This window comes from Lissotriton helveticus, chromosome 1_1 (genome assembly GCF_964261635.1).
Source record: "Lissotriton helveticus chromosome 1_1, aLisHel1.1, whole genome shotgun sequence".
NCBI classification, from domain to species: Eukaryota; Metazoa; Chordata; class Amphibia; order Caudata; family Salamandridae; genus Lissotriton; species Lissotriton helveticus.
Window position 1 is genome coordinate 890,704,003 of NC_136057.1, and position 16,322 is coordinate 890,720,324.

A 16,322-nucleotide genomic window follows, 5' to 3' on the forward strand; every position below is an offset into this window, starting at 1 on the left:
AAGCCCATTTCCCATTTAATTAAGGCATTTCTAGGAGAGGTGTAAACCTCATTGTCCTGAAGAAATAAAGCTAATCTGTCAAAAAGGGTATTTGAACATGACATTTTGTAAATGTATTTCCTTGTTCATGGGGTGCAGGCATTACAAGCATTGCAAGTGAGGATCATCAGCAAAGACATTTCCTTGGCCATTAGTGGACCAAGCCTAGAAAAGTGATCATTTTGTTCTCTTTTAAACAAGCGAATACCATGGTGAGGCAAAGGCTAAAGCTGAGCATGGTCTAAGATTTCCAAGAGAGACAAAAAAATGTCAGGGGTAAGTTTTTAAGAGCTCAGGCCTAACATTTTCACACACTAAGCACATTCACAACACTGGCAGAAAATTGGGCAGTTATAATTAGCTTAATAGGCTAACAAAGAATCATTACTGTTTTGCCAGTGGCATTATAAATCCCAGTCTGCTCATTTGCCCCTTTGTGATATATTGTGAGATAATCCCCATCAACAACGTACTTGTTGGTGTCTCACTCATGACACATCACGACCTGTCACAAGCTCTAAGCATATCGAAGTTATAATAACAGGGGTTTTCAGTTTGATGATGGAGTGAAGCATGTGATTCTATGAACGATTCTATGCTGGTGAGGTCGACACTTCACTAGTTGTGCCGCTGTAATGAACTCCTGCTTTTAGTAAGGATGTAGGACATTTAGACCTCTGCTGGGGAGCAACATAAATACAAGTTAGATTATCTTCAGGGAAATTTTGATACAAGTTTCCTTCCACAAGAAAAAGGAAGCAAAGAGGATGAAATCAAAAGCAGGGTACAAAAGTGACTTCTAATAAGATGGCCTCATCCTAATGCCCTTTGAAGAAATGTTTTGTGGGAACAGCATAGATTTACAAACTAAATAATAGTATTGAACAGGGCAGTAGCAGTTCTGACACAAACAAAATTGTCTTCCCTTGTACTCTTACTGATATTTTAGAGCTCAGATCTGCTTTACTTGCTATGATCATTCAAGTTTAATGGAACTATTTGGTACAGATCTTCAGCAAAGCATAACACTGCAGAGATAAATAAAAACACTGAATATACACATACTTACACATACCTTATCAACTGCTTTCCGTACAATCTCCTTATATTCGTCTTTTGTAATATCTTTACTCTGATAGTATGGCTTGATTGCCACTTTCACTTCGTACGCTGCTCGTTCCTGAATTTGCACCTTCTGGTAATGGAAAAGAAATATGAAAAAACATTACCTTCTTAAAAGGGCATTAAGTCTTCTCTATTGTGCAGTTGTTTTAAGGTTATAGAAAACACATTATTTGGAGCTGCATCTCTATGGAATTTTAGCTAAGATACAAGTTCACCAAATAAATAAGTAATTAGTATATTTCACCATTAGCATGTAAATTCCAGCTGAGATGTCAACATCTGATGTGAAATGACAAATTTCCTAGTAAACATGAAGGAAAGTTTCAAAATAATTAAGGACACAGACGCGGATTATGCTCCGCTTTCTTCCTTATTCCAGCAGACTTCAACAAAACGAAAAAACGAACTTTCCTATCAGGCAAAGGTAAAGGACTACAACAAATCAATCAGCTGTCAGTTCCTTCCATATAAGTAGACATCCTCTGAATAGCTTCCTCTTTCTTTGATGAGACAGGAGCGCTTCCATCTCTTTTCATCGTTTCCTTTATTACTGTCAGAAACTGAAATATGCCACACAGAAGAGCCATGAACTTATACTTTAGAACTCAGGTCACACAAGTACATACAAGAGTATAACTTAGCATATTTGCAAGACTTGCATTCTCGGTGGAAAGAAAACAGAATATTGTTAACCCAACACTGAAACCACATCCATATTACTCTGACAGAAAACAGATATTTAGATCTTACAACATCTGTAAATCTAAATATACAAAAAGAAAATCTACATAAACCACTGTATCCAGTTGGGTTGGAATAATCCTCGCCTCGGTATCCTTAGTTGAACTGAAACTATCTTTCATGTTTACTAGGAAATTTTTCATTCTTGGTCCGGACCAGAGGCGGGGATTATGTTCATTCAAAGCTTATGCACCAGCAAAGATACCATGTCCAGAATCGGTTTGCAATCAAAAGTCCTAAGTGTAGTCTGCAGCATTAATGATATCCCCTAGACAAGCCCCCACAGAGTAGGCTTTTTAGAGGCAATCGGACCTCTGACAAAATGGGCTCCAAACTATGAGACATCAATCCCGCTTTTTGCACGAACCAGTGGATCCATCGAGTTATGGTGGGAGGGGTGCCGTCTTTGAAAGGTTTCCTGAGAGAGATTAACAGCTGGTGTTGTACGGGCAGACTGACTTCCTCCATCATGTTCTCATACGCCTTTATAGAACGTACAACGCACAATTTGGGGGTTTTATTAAAAGCTGGATATGATACCACCTTCTAATTTTACTGGGTCTAGAGATATGAAAGGAGACCCCTTCGGGGAGTAAACATCTGACCTGTGATGTCTAATGCTTGGACATCTGTCTCCTTTCGAAAGGACACCAGATGCAGCAGCAGGGCATGTTTCGCTGAGCGCGCCTTGTGGGATAAGTATTTGTTCTTGTGCCATAAGCGAAAAAGTTTTAAGACTGTTAATGTCTCATATTATTATTATTATTATTAAATTTATAAGGCGCACAGGTACCCGGATGTTTACCGGGGCCATCGGACACAGTGCGAAAGAAAGAATTGAATAGCCAAGTTTTTAGGCCCTTACGAAAGTTTTGATAGGTAGTTTCGTACCGGAGCGGCGCAGGTAGTGAATTCCACAGTGAGAGGGCCAGATAAGAAAAGAACTGCCCACCCATACGTGACAGTTTGAACCTGGGAACTAGAAATTTGGCTTGAGAGGAGGATCGAAGCAGGCGTGTTGGAAGATATGAATGGGCTAGGGAGCTCAGATATTGAGGTGCAGTGCCCAGCTTGATTTTATGCATATAACATAAGGCCTTACATTTAGTACGATTCTCTATCCTGAGCCAGTGGAGAGAGATGAGGCAACTTGGGTGAAGGAGTAAGATGAGAGAGCAAGATGAGAGAGCAAGAGAGAGGGGGAGAGAAGACAATGGGGTGGGTAAGATGAAAGATTAATAGAGAGGGAGCGATATAATGTGTAACAAAGATGGGTGGATTAAATAAGAGATAGAGGGTTAGAGTGGGATGAAAAGACAAGGGGATGTGTAAGGTAAGAGACAAAGGGGAGAGAGATGAGGAGGCAAGGGATAGGGAAACATAAGAGAGGGAAGAGGGTGAGATTGAGAGACATGGGTCGACTGGTTAATTGAAAGAGAAAAAGGAAGGATGGTAGAGCAAGATTTGGGGAGAGAGAGAGACACTTAGAAAGAGAGTGCAAGAAAGTGAATGAGAGACAGGGAAACGGTGTACTGAGAGATAGAGACATCGATCAGCTAGAACAAAATGGCTGCACAGAGCATGGACAAGTAGGGAGCTGAATAGAGGTGTGACACGTGAGAGTCAAAGGCGCAGAGCCGCTGCACGTTCCCCCCAAATACTGCACAGAGACAGGATCTCAATGTACAGCAGTTTTTATTTCTCTTTTATATTTTTAACAAGCACGTACAGCCAACTATATAGAAGTTCACCACCTGTCTTTTGGGGGGGAAGTTGTTTAAACTAATTGGTGCACTACAATTTTATCAATGCAGTTCTCTGGTGGGTGTTCCCGCCCTTGTAGAAGGACTCGCTTATCACTGCATGCCCACAGAAGAAATGCGTTACTTACCTGTAACTGCAGTTATCAGTATTAGTGTCTTTCATAGATTCACATGCCTGAATCATTCCCAGTCGTCGAGACGGGAGCCTCCGGTATATAAAAAAGTAATGTCCTAGAGACATACATAGAAAAGAATAGGCCTAAGGGTCTCACCTTAGTAGTCTATCCACGTCCTTTTGCAGGAAGGACCAAACAGAGCAGGCCCCAAGGGTCCCACCTTGGTGGCCTATCTGGGTCCTTTTGTAAAAAGGACCAAATAAAGAAAAACAGCCAATCAGCTACTACCTCCTTCTAGAACCTGCCTGCCACGATCCCAAGTCTCTCAGATTTTCGTACGCACCAAGCTAGTTAGGCGTAAGCTCATTAGAGAGAAAGGTGAGCCCTGCCAGGGGAGGCGGGAGGGTGCATGTGAATCTATGAAAGACACTAATACTGGATAACTGCAGTTACAGGTAAGTAACGCATTTCTTATCCAGTATTTGGGTGTCTTTCATAGATTCACATGCCTGAATCAGAGTAGCGAGCAATACATTATGCACATTCTGTATGGAACATCAGGTATGAGTATGTAGATAATACATATCACGTGACTATAAATCACAAAATGCAATGGCATATAAATACAGTCAGAGAATGTGCATACCAGGAAAGGATGGAGGGATGTAGGAAGGCTCACCTCACTGGAATAGATGGCGAAGCACTGCTCGGCCCACTGCTGCATCCTTCATCAGCTCAGTATCCAGGCAGTAGTGCCTGGTGAAGGTGTGCGGGGACTTCCAGGTCGCCGCTCTGCAGATGTCCAGTATCGGCACTCCGGCGAACAGCGCCGCAGACGTGGACATGGCTCTCGTCGAATGAGCTTTGGCTCGTGAGTCTAAAGGCCGTCCGGCCTTGTCGTGACAAAATGTGATCGCAGAAGAGATCCATCTAGAGATACTCTGCTTTGTCAGGGGCATGCCTAGCCGTGGTCTTCTAAAGGCAATAAAGAGTTGGGATGACTTCCGGAAGTGTTGTGTCTTGTCAATGTAGAATTTAAGACATCTCTTCAGATCTAGTGAATGCAGTGTTCTCTCGGCTGCAGTGGTAGGATTTGGGAAGAATGATCTAAGCACCACTGGTTCGTTAAGGTGGAAGTCCGAGGGGACTTTTGGAATGAAACGAGGGTTAGTCCTCAGAATGACTCTGTCTTCCCTGAATTGCAGAAAGGGATCTTGGATAGAGAGAGCCTGCAACTCACTGACCCTTCTGGCAGAGGTTAACGCCAGGAGGAGGGCCGTTTTCCAGGAGAGGAACTTGATCTCCGCCTTATGGATGGGTTCGAAGGGATGCTTCATTAGTTGATGAAGAACCACATTGAGGTGCCACGAAGGAGGAATTGGTCGTGGTCGTGGAAAGGATCTGAATAGGCCTTTTAGGAACTGTTTGATGAGTCTGTCCGCCCACAGAGATGACCCGTAGACGTCCTTGTGAACCTTGAAATCGCCGCTAGATGTACTTTGATGGATGCATGCGCAAGGCCTGATTCCGCAAGATGCAATAAGTATGGCAGCAGCTGCTGTGGAGTGGCATGGAAGGGGTGCAAACCATGATCCACACACCAGAAACAGAATCGCTTCCATTTTAGTGAGTAGGTTTTGTTAGTGCTGTCAGCTCTAGCTTTCGCAAGGACATCTCTGCACTCCTGCGGGATGTTCAGGTGGCTGAATTTGCGGTATTCAGGAGCCAGGCTGACAACTTCAGAGAGCTCAGATTCGGGTGGAGGACCTGGCCTTGGGACATCGTGATCAGGGCCGGAAACTGCTGCAGGCGAAGAGGGGGCCGGGCAGAGAGGCGATGAAGCTCCGTGAACCAGTGCTGCCTCGCCCAAGACGGAGCAATCAGGATCAGAGTGCAGGGTTCTGATTTCATCTTCCTGAGAACCCTGGGTATCAGTGGGAATGGCGGAAAGGCGTACGCAAATACGTTACGCCATGCGATGGAAAATGCATTCCCGAGGGTTCCTGAGTGGTGATGCCTGCTTGCGAAGCTTGGGCATTTGGCGTTCTCCCTGGTGGCGAAAAGGTCTATTTTCGGAGTGCCCCACTCCTCGAAGATACTGTCCAGCACCTCCGTGTCAGTTCCCATTCGTGGGAAGGAGATCTCTCCCTGCTCAGTGCGTCCGCTAAGACGTTGTCCTTGCCCGGGACATACTCCGCCTTCAACGTTATTCCATGCTGCAGAAGCCAGTTCCAGATTCTTTGCGATTCTCGAGATAACGAGATCGAACGCGTCCCCCCTGTTTGTTCAGGTAGTGCATCGTCGTGGTGTTGTCCGTCCTGACGAGCACTGGGGAGTGTTGAATGCATGGTAAAAACGCCTGTAGAGCCAGGAAGACCGCTCTCAACTCCAACAGATTGATATGGAGCTTGGTTTCCTGTGTCGTCCATTTGCCGTTGATCTGGAGTTCCTGGAGGACTGCTCCCCAACCTTCCAGGGATGCGTCCGTAGTTATTACATGTGGTTCTGCTGGGAGCAGGAACGGAAGACCCTTTGACAGATGGTTGAGTGATGTCCACCATTGCAAGTGGTTGATAATGGGTCGAGTGATTCGTATGCGATCCTCGAAAGAACCTGTGGCTTGCGTCCATTGCTTTGTCAGTTCCTCTTGGAGTGGACGCATTTTCAGGCGGCAGTGGGGAATGAGCAATATGCATGAAGACATCATGCCGAGGAGGGACTTGAACGTGCGGACCGGTAGAGTCCTCCTCGAAGCCACTGCCTTGGCCAAGGAGATGAGTTTGACCTTTCTCTCCTGAGAGGGGAAAGCTTTGACACGCACTGTGTCCAGAGTCGCTCCAAGGAACGTGATGACCTTGGTGGGTTCCAGAGTCGACTTCTCGGTGTTGAGGGTCAGACCCAGGCGGTGGAAAATATCCAGACAGGCGCTGGAGGATGAGGCTGCGGCGGCCGCTGTCGGTGCCTTCACCAACCAGTCATCCAGGTATGGAAACACCTGGTGGCCTTGCTGACGAAGGAATGCTGCCACGGGTGATAGGCATTTGGTTAATATCCTCGGGGCAGATTTGAGGCCAAATGGAAGGACGCGAAATTGGTAGTGTTGTCCTGCCACCGCAAACCTGAGGAACTTCCTGTGCCCTTTGAGAATAGGTATATGGTAGTAGGCGTCCTGAAGGTCCAAGGACGTCATGAAGTCCCCTTTCTCCAGAAGACCAAGGATTTCTTGCAGAGTCACCATACGGAACGATTGTTTCTTTAGGAACACGTTGAGTGCCCTGAGGTCCAGGATTGGCCGCCACTTCTTTCCTTTTTGGTGGATTAGGAAGAAGTGAGAGTAAAAGCCTTGTCCTTTGCGGGCCCGTGGAACTCTCTCTATCGCTCTCTTCTTTAGCATGGAAGCAATTTCCTGAAGAAGTAATCGTAGGTGTCTGTGGGATCGATGTCGAGGTGATGTCGTTGGGGGAATTGAGGTGAATTCTAGGGAATGTCCAAATCGAATGAGTTGGAGTACCCACCGATCCGTTGTTATAGTTTGCCAATTTTGTAGGAAGTATGACAGCTTTCCTCCAAGTCGTAAAGAATGCAGTGGTGGAGGGGCTGGCCGGGAAGACAAGTCATTGTCTGTTGCCCGCAGGTCGTTTTTGGCCTTTTCCTCGGTAATTGGATTTGCCGTAGGAAGACTGGCGTCCCTGTTGTGTTTGCCTCTGTTGAAATGGTGGCTTGGACTGTGAATATGAGTAGGAAGACCGATTTTGATAGGAACCTCGGTACGCAGGTTGTCCTCTTCCCCTGTTGCCACGAAAGGACTGGGTCCGGAGTTGTAGAGTACCCAGAGCCTTGGCGGTGTCCGTGTCCTTTTTAATGGTGGTGAGGGCTGCGTCGATCTGTTCACCAAAGAGGTGCTGGCCATCGTAAGGCATGTCTAATATCCTGGTTTGCACCTCCTGGCGGAAAGTGGTGGCCTTGAGCCAACCCTGTCGTCTCAGGACTGCAGCCCCTGCCAGTTGCCGGAAACCAGTCATGGCGGCATCAATAGCACAGTCGATGAGCTCTGAAGCAGAGGTCTGGCCTTCTAAGAGAAGTGAATGTGCTTCCTCTCTGAGATCCTCCGGCAGATTCGAAAGATAGGGCGCAATGTCCGCCCAGAGTTGGCGATTGTAACGGCCCAATAGTGCAATCGAATTAGCCACTTTCACTGTCATGGCCGACGTGGTAGTGAAGCGTTTGCCAACGGCATTCAGTTTCCTGCCCTCCTTGTCAGGTGGCGTCGACAGAGGCGAGGCAGGATTTCGTGAGTTCTTCTGCGCCGCTTGAGTCACCACGGAATCTGCCTTGGGGTGACCTGTCAGGCATGCAGGTGCCGATGAGGTGGCCTTGTATTTTTTATCAAGCCTGGGCACTACCACCTGTATAGAAGCAGGAGTTTGCATGAGTTGTTTGCCCTGCTTCCATATAAAGTCAATGATAGGGATTGACCTTGTGGACTTCTTAGTGGACTCCTTGAAATCATAAAGGAAGCATTCAGTTTCCTGAGTTTCCATGGACATATGGAACCTCTTAGCAGCCCGCTCAATGATGTTGTGGAATCCACCGATGTCTGCGGGTGGAGACTCCGAGGTCTGTGGATCCGGAGAGGCTGGAGAATGTGCCACATAGTCCTGGTCCGCATCTGGGTCCGACTGGTCGTCATCGACTTCACCTTTCTCCTGTTCCCTCTCCTCTTCGTCAGAGGAGGGAACGTCCTGAATTGGTACCTGTGTCTTTTCAATGACCAGGGGAGCTGGCCTATGGCGAGACGAAGGAGCTGGCGCCTGTGCAGCTGGAAGTGCAGGCGCGGAGTGTTTCTCCGGGAACCTTTCCTTATAATCCTTTATGAGGAATTGCAGGTCTGAGACGATGGATGCGGGGAGACACACCATAGGAGTAACCTGTGTCTGGGTTGGAGGTTGGACCGGTTGTTGTACAAGGTCTTCCTCCTCTTCCGGCTCCTCGTCTGTAGTTTGGCATTTCAGTACCAGGTCAGATGGACTAGTAGCCTGCGTAAAGGAGTCCTTGTCCGACTCCTGACCTTGCAATAGACACGCCGGAGGTAGTTGTTGTACCCTACCGGGCGATGTCTGAAGTGGCGTAATAGGCCGTTTAGTAATTTTCACCGTGACATGGCTCACTTGCGGTGGAAAGGCATCCATGGCGTGTGACAAGAGTGCAGACTCCTTCCACGGTCCTGAAGACGTCGACGCTGGAATCGACAGCGCTGCGGCTGGTATTTTCGCCAATGGTAAGTTACTCGTCGTCGACGGTGGTTGCGACGACGGTGTCTTCATCGGCGTCATTTTCGTCGACGGGATTGTCCCCGGCGTCGACGGCGTACCCGTCGTCGACGGCTTTCCCACCGTCGACGGGATGTTTCTCGTCGACGAGGTAGACTTCGTCGACGGCGTTGTTTTCGTCGACGGTGTCGTCGTCGTCGGTGTCTTCGACGATGGTCTCGTCGTCGTCGACATCTTCGTCGAGGGAGTGACCGGGATGGTCGACGGCGTAGGTCTACTCGTCGACGATGAAGGCGTCGTCCTCGTCATCGAGGAGGAAGCCGACGATGCCGTTGTCGTCGACACTGTCGTCGTCGACGTCGAGACAGTTTTCTGCGCTGAATGAACCATCGACACTGTCGTCGTTGTAGGGACCAGCGGCTGCTTCCTGGGGACAGGAAGGTCCTTGCCAGACACGGATGGCTTGCCCTCTGAGGACTTTTTAGAAGTCTTCATAGGAGGGGTGTCTGTGGGGCTAGGGGAAGAAACCCTTGGCCTCTTCAAGGAAAAATGCGACGCTCCAGACACACTCTCACCTTCCGACACCAAGTCATCAGTCTTGGTCTTGAGTCTGTTGAGCCATAGCAGAAGTCGACCTTCTCGGTCCTTGAGGGTCTTGTTGGAGAAGGTCCGACATATTTTGCAGTCCTTTGCCTGATGGTGAGGGTAGAGGCAGTATAAACATGTTTCATGTTTATCCTCTACATGAAGTCTTTTCTTGCTGCAGTTGGAACAGGCCCGGAAAAGACCCTTCTTCTGGCTATCAGACATAACTTTATAAGACAATAAATGCTGTTTGAGAAGAAAATAGAAATTCCTGAGGAGAACTCAGGTGGAGACTCCCTAGCACAACGTGCGGTAGAAAATCTGAGAGACTTGGGCTCCTGGCAGGAAGGTTCTAGAAGGAGGTAGTAGCTGATTGGCTGTTTTTCTTTATTTGGTCCTTTTTACAAAAGGACTCAGATAGACCACCAAGGTGGGACCCTTGGGGCCTGCTCTGTTTGGTCCTTCCTGCAAAAGGACGTGGATAGGCTACTAAGGTGAGACCCTTAGGCCTATTCTTTTCTATGTATGTCTCTAGGACATTACTTTTTTATATACCGGAGGCTCCCGTCTCGACGACGGGGAATGATTCAGGCATGTGAATCTATGAAAGACACCCAAATACTGGATAATATGATTAACAGCACATACAAACACGCACCAAGATACACACTCTCAGTACAAATGCAAGCGCAGTCTGGCAGCACTCGCAGACACGCGTGCGCACACACACACACACACACACACACAGAGGTGCACTCATATAACCCAAAAATACACACTGACTGAAGGCAATAATATATGTGCTCACACAAAGAAGGCAATAAATGCATACATACAAAGACACACAAATGTAAGCACATCCCTAACATTAGGCAATACACACTAACATGTTCCCTTCCCAAGGAGACAATCTCCCTTACTCTCCCTCTCTTTGCCCTCCCCTCGACCCTCTGGTTCCTACGAGGCTTTGCACTGCAGACCTTGCACGGGTGTCACCTGACGTGATTTTTTTTATCGGTCCGGGACAGAAAGCTTGCTCTCTACTGCCAAAGATGGTGGCCGGGCTGAGGGGGGGGAGCGCAGTGACTGGGATTTTTAGGAGAAGGCTGCAGGTGTGACATAGCCCTCCAATGGGAGATTTGAAGCATCCTGTCAGTCTGTGATGTGCGCGCATGTGTTGTGAAAGGGAAAGCGAGCATCATGCTGAAACATTAAGCGCGGTGCCTGGGGGCGGGATGCGGATGAGGGGCTGCAAGCCACAGGCGCCATTGTTAAATGTGTGGGCCTGTGCTCTGAAAGTAAAATCAGGCGCCGTGCTGAAACATTAAACGCGCACCGGGGGCGGGAAGGAGATGATGGGCTTCGATTCACGGGCACCATTGTTAAATGTGTGCGCCTGTGTAGTAAAAGCGGGCGCAGCGTTAAAGATAGAGAGAGCTATGCATTTTTTTTAAACTCCCAAAAACGGGCGCCGTGTTAAAAATAAAACACAGCGTGTTCTGGGAAGAAAATGTTTTATGTACATGATGGCTCTTTGCGTCATGCCGCTTCTTTTGAGTGTTGGAAGCGGTGAAACATATGGCGTGCCCCGCTGGTATAAAAAAAAAAAAAACGCTTGCAGGAGAGGGTGTCCTGGTATAAAAAAAAAAAAACGCTTGCAGGAGAGGGTGTCCTGCCTGCAACAGCTGGTAGGAGAAAGTATTTTGAGAAAATAGTAAAGATTAACAGCACAAGTAAAAGGGCCAGTCCTTACAAAAGTACAAAAAGAGGTACATAGGAGGGACTACTTAGTCTATTCATGAATCAAAAGCAACCATTTAGAAAAGACAGTAACAAGAGTTGACTGAAAAGCTGGGCGGAGCTTCAAGTCCATACCTGAATACAGCACATCTCGAAGAGACAGCGCAACGCTGTCTAGGCGAGACCTAAAACACATTTACTTAAGGTGCTTAACTCTGTTGGCAGGGCGAGACAACAGTAATATTACTATAAGCACCAACTTAACAAAAAACAGGGAAAGGAACAAGGATGCCATAATGACGAGTACATTGAAGAAACGTGCAATGTTATCAAGGGAGAGGTGGGAGAAAGGGGCACAACGTAGGTCCTCAGGTAGAGCCCCATGTAAAAGAAAATGAAGAAATGTTGTAATTGCACTTTTAATTAGATGTCTAATTCCCCACCCCCCAAAAAAATTCACATAGACGCATCAATTAAAGCAATACAAAAAATCTAAATACTGGGCTAAATTCTAGATTCAGACACCCTACACCATTCTTTAATACATTCTCAGTTAAATCTGTGTTAGCCCAATAATTAAAAAATCACAAACACGCTTATGCTAGTTAACAGTTAGGTAAATTTGCACTTTTTTACGCTAGTGTGTGTGTGTTGTGTGTTAGAACTTGCCTTGTCTACTTGGTAGCCATCATCTCTGGTTTCAACAGCAATGCTTTCTTTCCGTGCAGACATTTTTGCAGCAACAATTGTGGGCTTGCTGGTATTCTGATGTGAAGTGTTACTGGAACTTGGCCCTTGAACAGTAGCTACTTTAGCGGTAGGTCCAGATTGGGTTGGTGCATTTGAAAATTTCATGGTGTTGCTCATATGTGGAGCATTATGAAGAATCTGTTTTAAAAAAGATATGAAGGTCACTTTTTACTTATAATTAAAACTGATCTGTGCCAGTGTTAATATCAAGCGCAGTGTACAAAAGATGGTTATTTTACTTTCATCTTATGGTTCACATTTTTATTTTTAAAATGTTTAAAAATAATTATTTGCATTAGCAACATTTTTCATGCAAAAAAGTGCACATCCATATATTCCAGACATGTCATTCAATAGCTGGTACTAGATTCCCCGAGTTTGTAGCATGGGATGATCATGGAAGGGTACAATAAAGAGAAAACTTCCACCAATTACGACCCTGGTCTCATGAAAGGAGGCCAAGAAAAATACACAAAAGCCACATTGAGTTCAATCTGGTGACTATTAGAACACTATCCCACCAGTGACCAGAGACTGACGGAGTTATTTAATCTATTTCAACAACTGTTTTAAACGCCATATCAAAATTTAAAAAACAAGTTATTTAAAGACTTTCTTGATTCAACAATACTTTCCTTCTGCCCGGACACCAAAGATGAAATAATGTGCTTGCTGTGACTTGATGCAGACATACTGCTAGAACTTGGTCCCTGTACCGCTCCCTTATTTCCCACCGGTGGTGCTGGTGGAGGAGGAGGCACGTGTGACGTGCTCATGTTATTGCTTACATGCAGAGGAGGATTATTAACCTGTTGGGAATTTTAAAAAGATACATTAATGTTTTGTTTTATTTATTTTTTCAATGCAAATAGCAAAGTGTAAGCTTTATAATTTGAGTTAGGTAGCAAACATTTTCATATGAAAATGAATATTTCTTTTAATTAAATTATGCATTAAATAGTTTGGAACACGCATTAACATTAGATATTAAACATGCAAACAAATGGGCAGACTAACAGTTAATAAAGCTTTAACTATGTAAAAACGGATTGTCACCATGGAAGGACAGACTGTCAAAAGAGCAGATGTAAGTAAATAATAGGCCTGGTTGCACATTTCAGTGTACGAAACAACATGCATAAGAAAGCTAATTAGTAAACAGGCAACTATTGTAATTAGTGGCCTGAAAACTGGCGGAGTCCCTCTGCATCAATTGGTAACACAATGCTCCATCACAGGTCCAGGTAACTCTCTTGAAATACATAAACCTTTGGACATCATTCTTCAGAACAATGTTTCCATTGCTATACTATACTTTCCTTGTGTCCTGCGACAATAGCCACAGGGGGAGGGTTGCTGTGATTTGCTGAAGATACATTGCTAGAAGTTGGTCCTCGAACATTTCCTTTACTTCCAACTGGAGGCGCTGGTGGTGGCAAGTTTGACATGTTCTTGGCATTGCCAGAATGAGGAGCAGTAGAAGTAACCTATTTTTTGTGTAACAAATAAATAAATAAATAAAACAAAATGTACCAAAACTTTGCAATGAATACATTTTAATGTCATTTGAATGCAAAAAAGTAAAAGAAAAATGAATTAATAACATCAGGATCTCAAAATAGTTTCATTAACTGTATGCTTATGCAACACTTAACATGGGAATTATACATTTCAAAACTGAAAGTCTGTAATGTGCAAATATATGAAGAGAAAGTGGGGGAAAGTCTGTTACCTTCAATAACCGTTTACCAACATGCGTATCCTCCCAAGACACAAGTTGGAAAAATCCTGATTATTAAGCCAGATGTAGAAATATTTATTGACTTAAACTATTTGAACTTAATATTTTACCCACATTGCATTTAAGCCCCATGTAGATGGCTTGAGTACAGCATTTCATTGGCCAGATGTTTTGTGCTGCGACGTCTTGGTTTGTGGTAAAACTTACCCTTAATGCGACTTTGTTATGGAGACAAGACAATGATAAAAGCTATATGCTCGATATATTGACTATGAAAATGTAGGACAAAGGCGGTAGGCTTGATGTAGAAACTGAGAAGCATATGATACAGCTAAAAGGCATTTAAGGGTGAGTTGATACAACAGTGTGTTAAAGCGTACAAAACAGTACTCCGTTACATGGACTCTCAAAGATTACCATAGTACAAAATATTTTTAGTTGGGTAGCTTCTCTGACAGACCCTGGGAGTAGAAGATTTTCCCTATGATCATCTTTGTTAGGCCTTCCTAGGCGGCGGTGTATATTGTATAACCAACTGTAAATTTGTACATATTTTCAATTTTATGGCTGCCGTTTGGGAAAGCTTCTAAACAATACATTAGCCTTGTGTTGGTTATGATGACAAGCCAATGACAAAGGCTAAAAGCCAAATTGATTCATTGCAAAAAGCTCGTTCAGATGCTGTAGGTCAGATATGTTGTTTATGAGGGGTTACAACAAAAGCAGGTCGTCTGACTTTTTGTGAAAAGCATATGCTAAGGCCAATGGGCCTTTAAGGGTGGATTGCTCTAACACTTTGTTAAAGACTGTAGACAGGTATTGTGTTACATGCAGATTTAATGATTATAGTAGTAGGAAAGGGTTTTGCTGCAGCCCGCCCCACGCAACCCCATATGGAAAACTCCTGGAGTTTAAAGGTTTTCATGTTGATAATACCTGTTTTATGTTTGGCCCACTGTCAATCTGTACGTATGTGGAATTTTATGACTGTATGCCATATGGTTGCCTTGTAGAAAGCTTTTGCGCTATGCACTAGGTCAGAGTTTGTTATGGTGACAAGCAAATAATAAAGGCTACAGGCGTGACTGGTTCATTGCGGAATGTTATTTCAGGGGGTATATGTCTGATCTGTTTATTATGAAAGGTTACCAGAAAGACACTCTGTCCAACATATTTAGTGTGGCAAGTGTATGTCAAAGAAAATAAGTCTATAAAGAGGGGACTTCTATTACACTGTATTAAAGGCTATCACCTGTGTCACAAATCATGGGGACAGAAAATCTGCACTTTTACAGTCATTGTAAAACCCTCTTAGAAGGGGTTGTATATTCTTTTGGCAACAGTAATTTTGTACTTAGTTCTTATGTTCGGAATAAATGCCTGATAGTTATCCTGTGGGAAAGCTTATGTTTAATGAAGAAGCACTGAGTTGGCTGTGGTGACAAGGTAAGTCTACAGCTTATAGTTCTGATTGGTTATTTGAGAAAATTAATGTTAGATGCCATAGATTTAATCTGATGGTTATCACAAATACATTAGGCTTGATGTACTTACTGTAAAAAGATATGTTAAAGCCAAAATACTTTTAAGGTGGATTATTATTACACAGCTCTGAAGTCTACAAACCGGTATTGTGTTGCAAGGAATCTCACCGATTAACATGGTAGGCAAGGGCTTTGGGGCCATTACTCCCTCAGACAATCCCAAAGAGGAGTTAGAATCTTCATTTGGCTACTGTAAGAAGGGCTGTATATTGTTTTTCAAGCAATATTGGTGCACATATTTATATTTTTATGAGTGTTTGCTTCTTGGCTTGTCTTGTGGGAAAGCCTGTGCCCTATAAATATGTTTAGTGTTGGTCTTAGCCAGATGGAGGGTAGCCATAACATGGAAGGGGTAGAGAGCACCTGAAAGATGTGATGGAGTAGGCCTTTGTCTGAAGAGTCACACATGTTCATAATAGGCCGGATAAAAAGGCGGCAACAACCTGGCCAAATGGAGAGATCTCTGTGCCTCTCTATCAGATCCTGATTCTGAGATGGTGTCCGATGAAAGTACTGACAAAGATACTGTGGAGTGATGTATGGTCCCCGAACGGTATTTGTCATGATAATAATGTGCATAGCGTGTATATGCTTCCTTGCCTTGCCAGCCATTGTCAGCTACTAACTACAACGTTGGGAACGTGTGTAAAACCGGAAAAAAGAAAGTTCTTAAAAAAACGTTTCAAACAAAGGGTTTGCCCATATACCTACCTAGTGCCTGGACTAGAACTATAAACTAATATCTAGTGAATATCCAAGGCATACAACTCAATGAGAAAATGAATTAAGGAATATGCATTTCTTTTAATCTCAATCATTAAATATATTACACAATGCCAACCCTTTTGTATTTATACCACCAAACTGCAATCCTATATACAGGTTATCGGGCAAAACAAACAATACAT

General features: G+C 44.6%; 1 protein-coding gene across 2 annotated transcripts in view; it reads right to left on the reverse strand.

Annotated features, from left to right (window-relative positions):
- SCAF11 (SR-related CTD associated factor 11) overlaps positions 1-16,322 on the reverse strand; it is an 864,597-nt gene that overhangs the window by 49,905 nt on the left and 798,370 nt on the right. Inside the window, exons 16-19 of one of the 2 annotated variants that reach the window (XR_013607094.1) lie at positions 13,445-13,616; positions 12,761-12,938; positions 12,049-12,267; positions 1,115-1,234 (exon numbers count right to left, since the gene is read on the reverse strand). Coding sequence is in view for 1 of the 2 variants with exons in the window: in XM_078675739.1 (XP_078531865.1) it covers positions 1,115-1,234; positions 12,049-12,267; positions 12,765-12,937; positions 13,448-13,616 (681 nt within the window). In the remaining variant the exon portion in view is untranslated. The remainder of the gene's footprint in view (positions 1-1,114; positions 1,235-12,048; positions 12,268-12,760; positions 12,939-13,444; positions 13,617-16,322) is intronic. The other variant, XM_078675739.1, reaches the window with a different exon arrangement.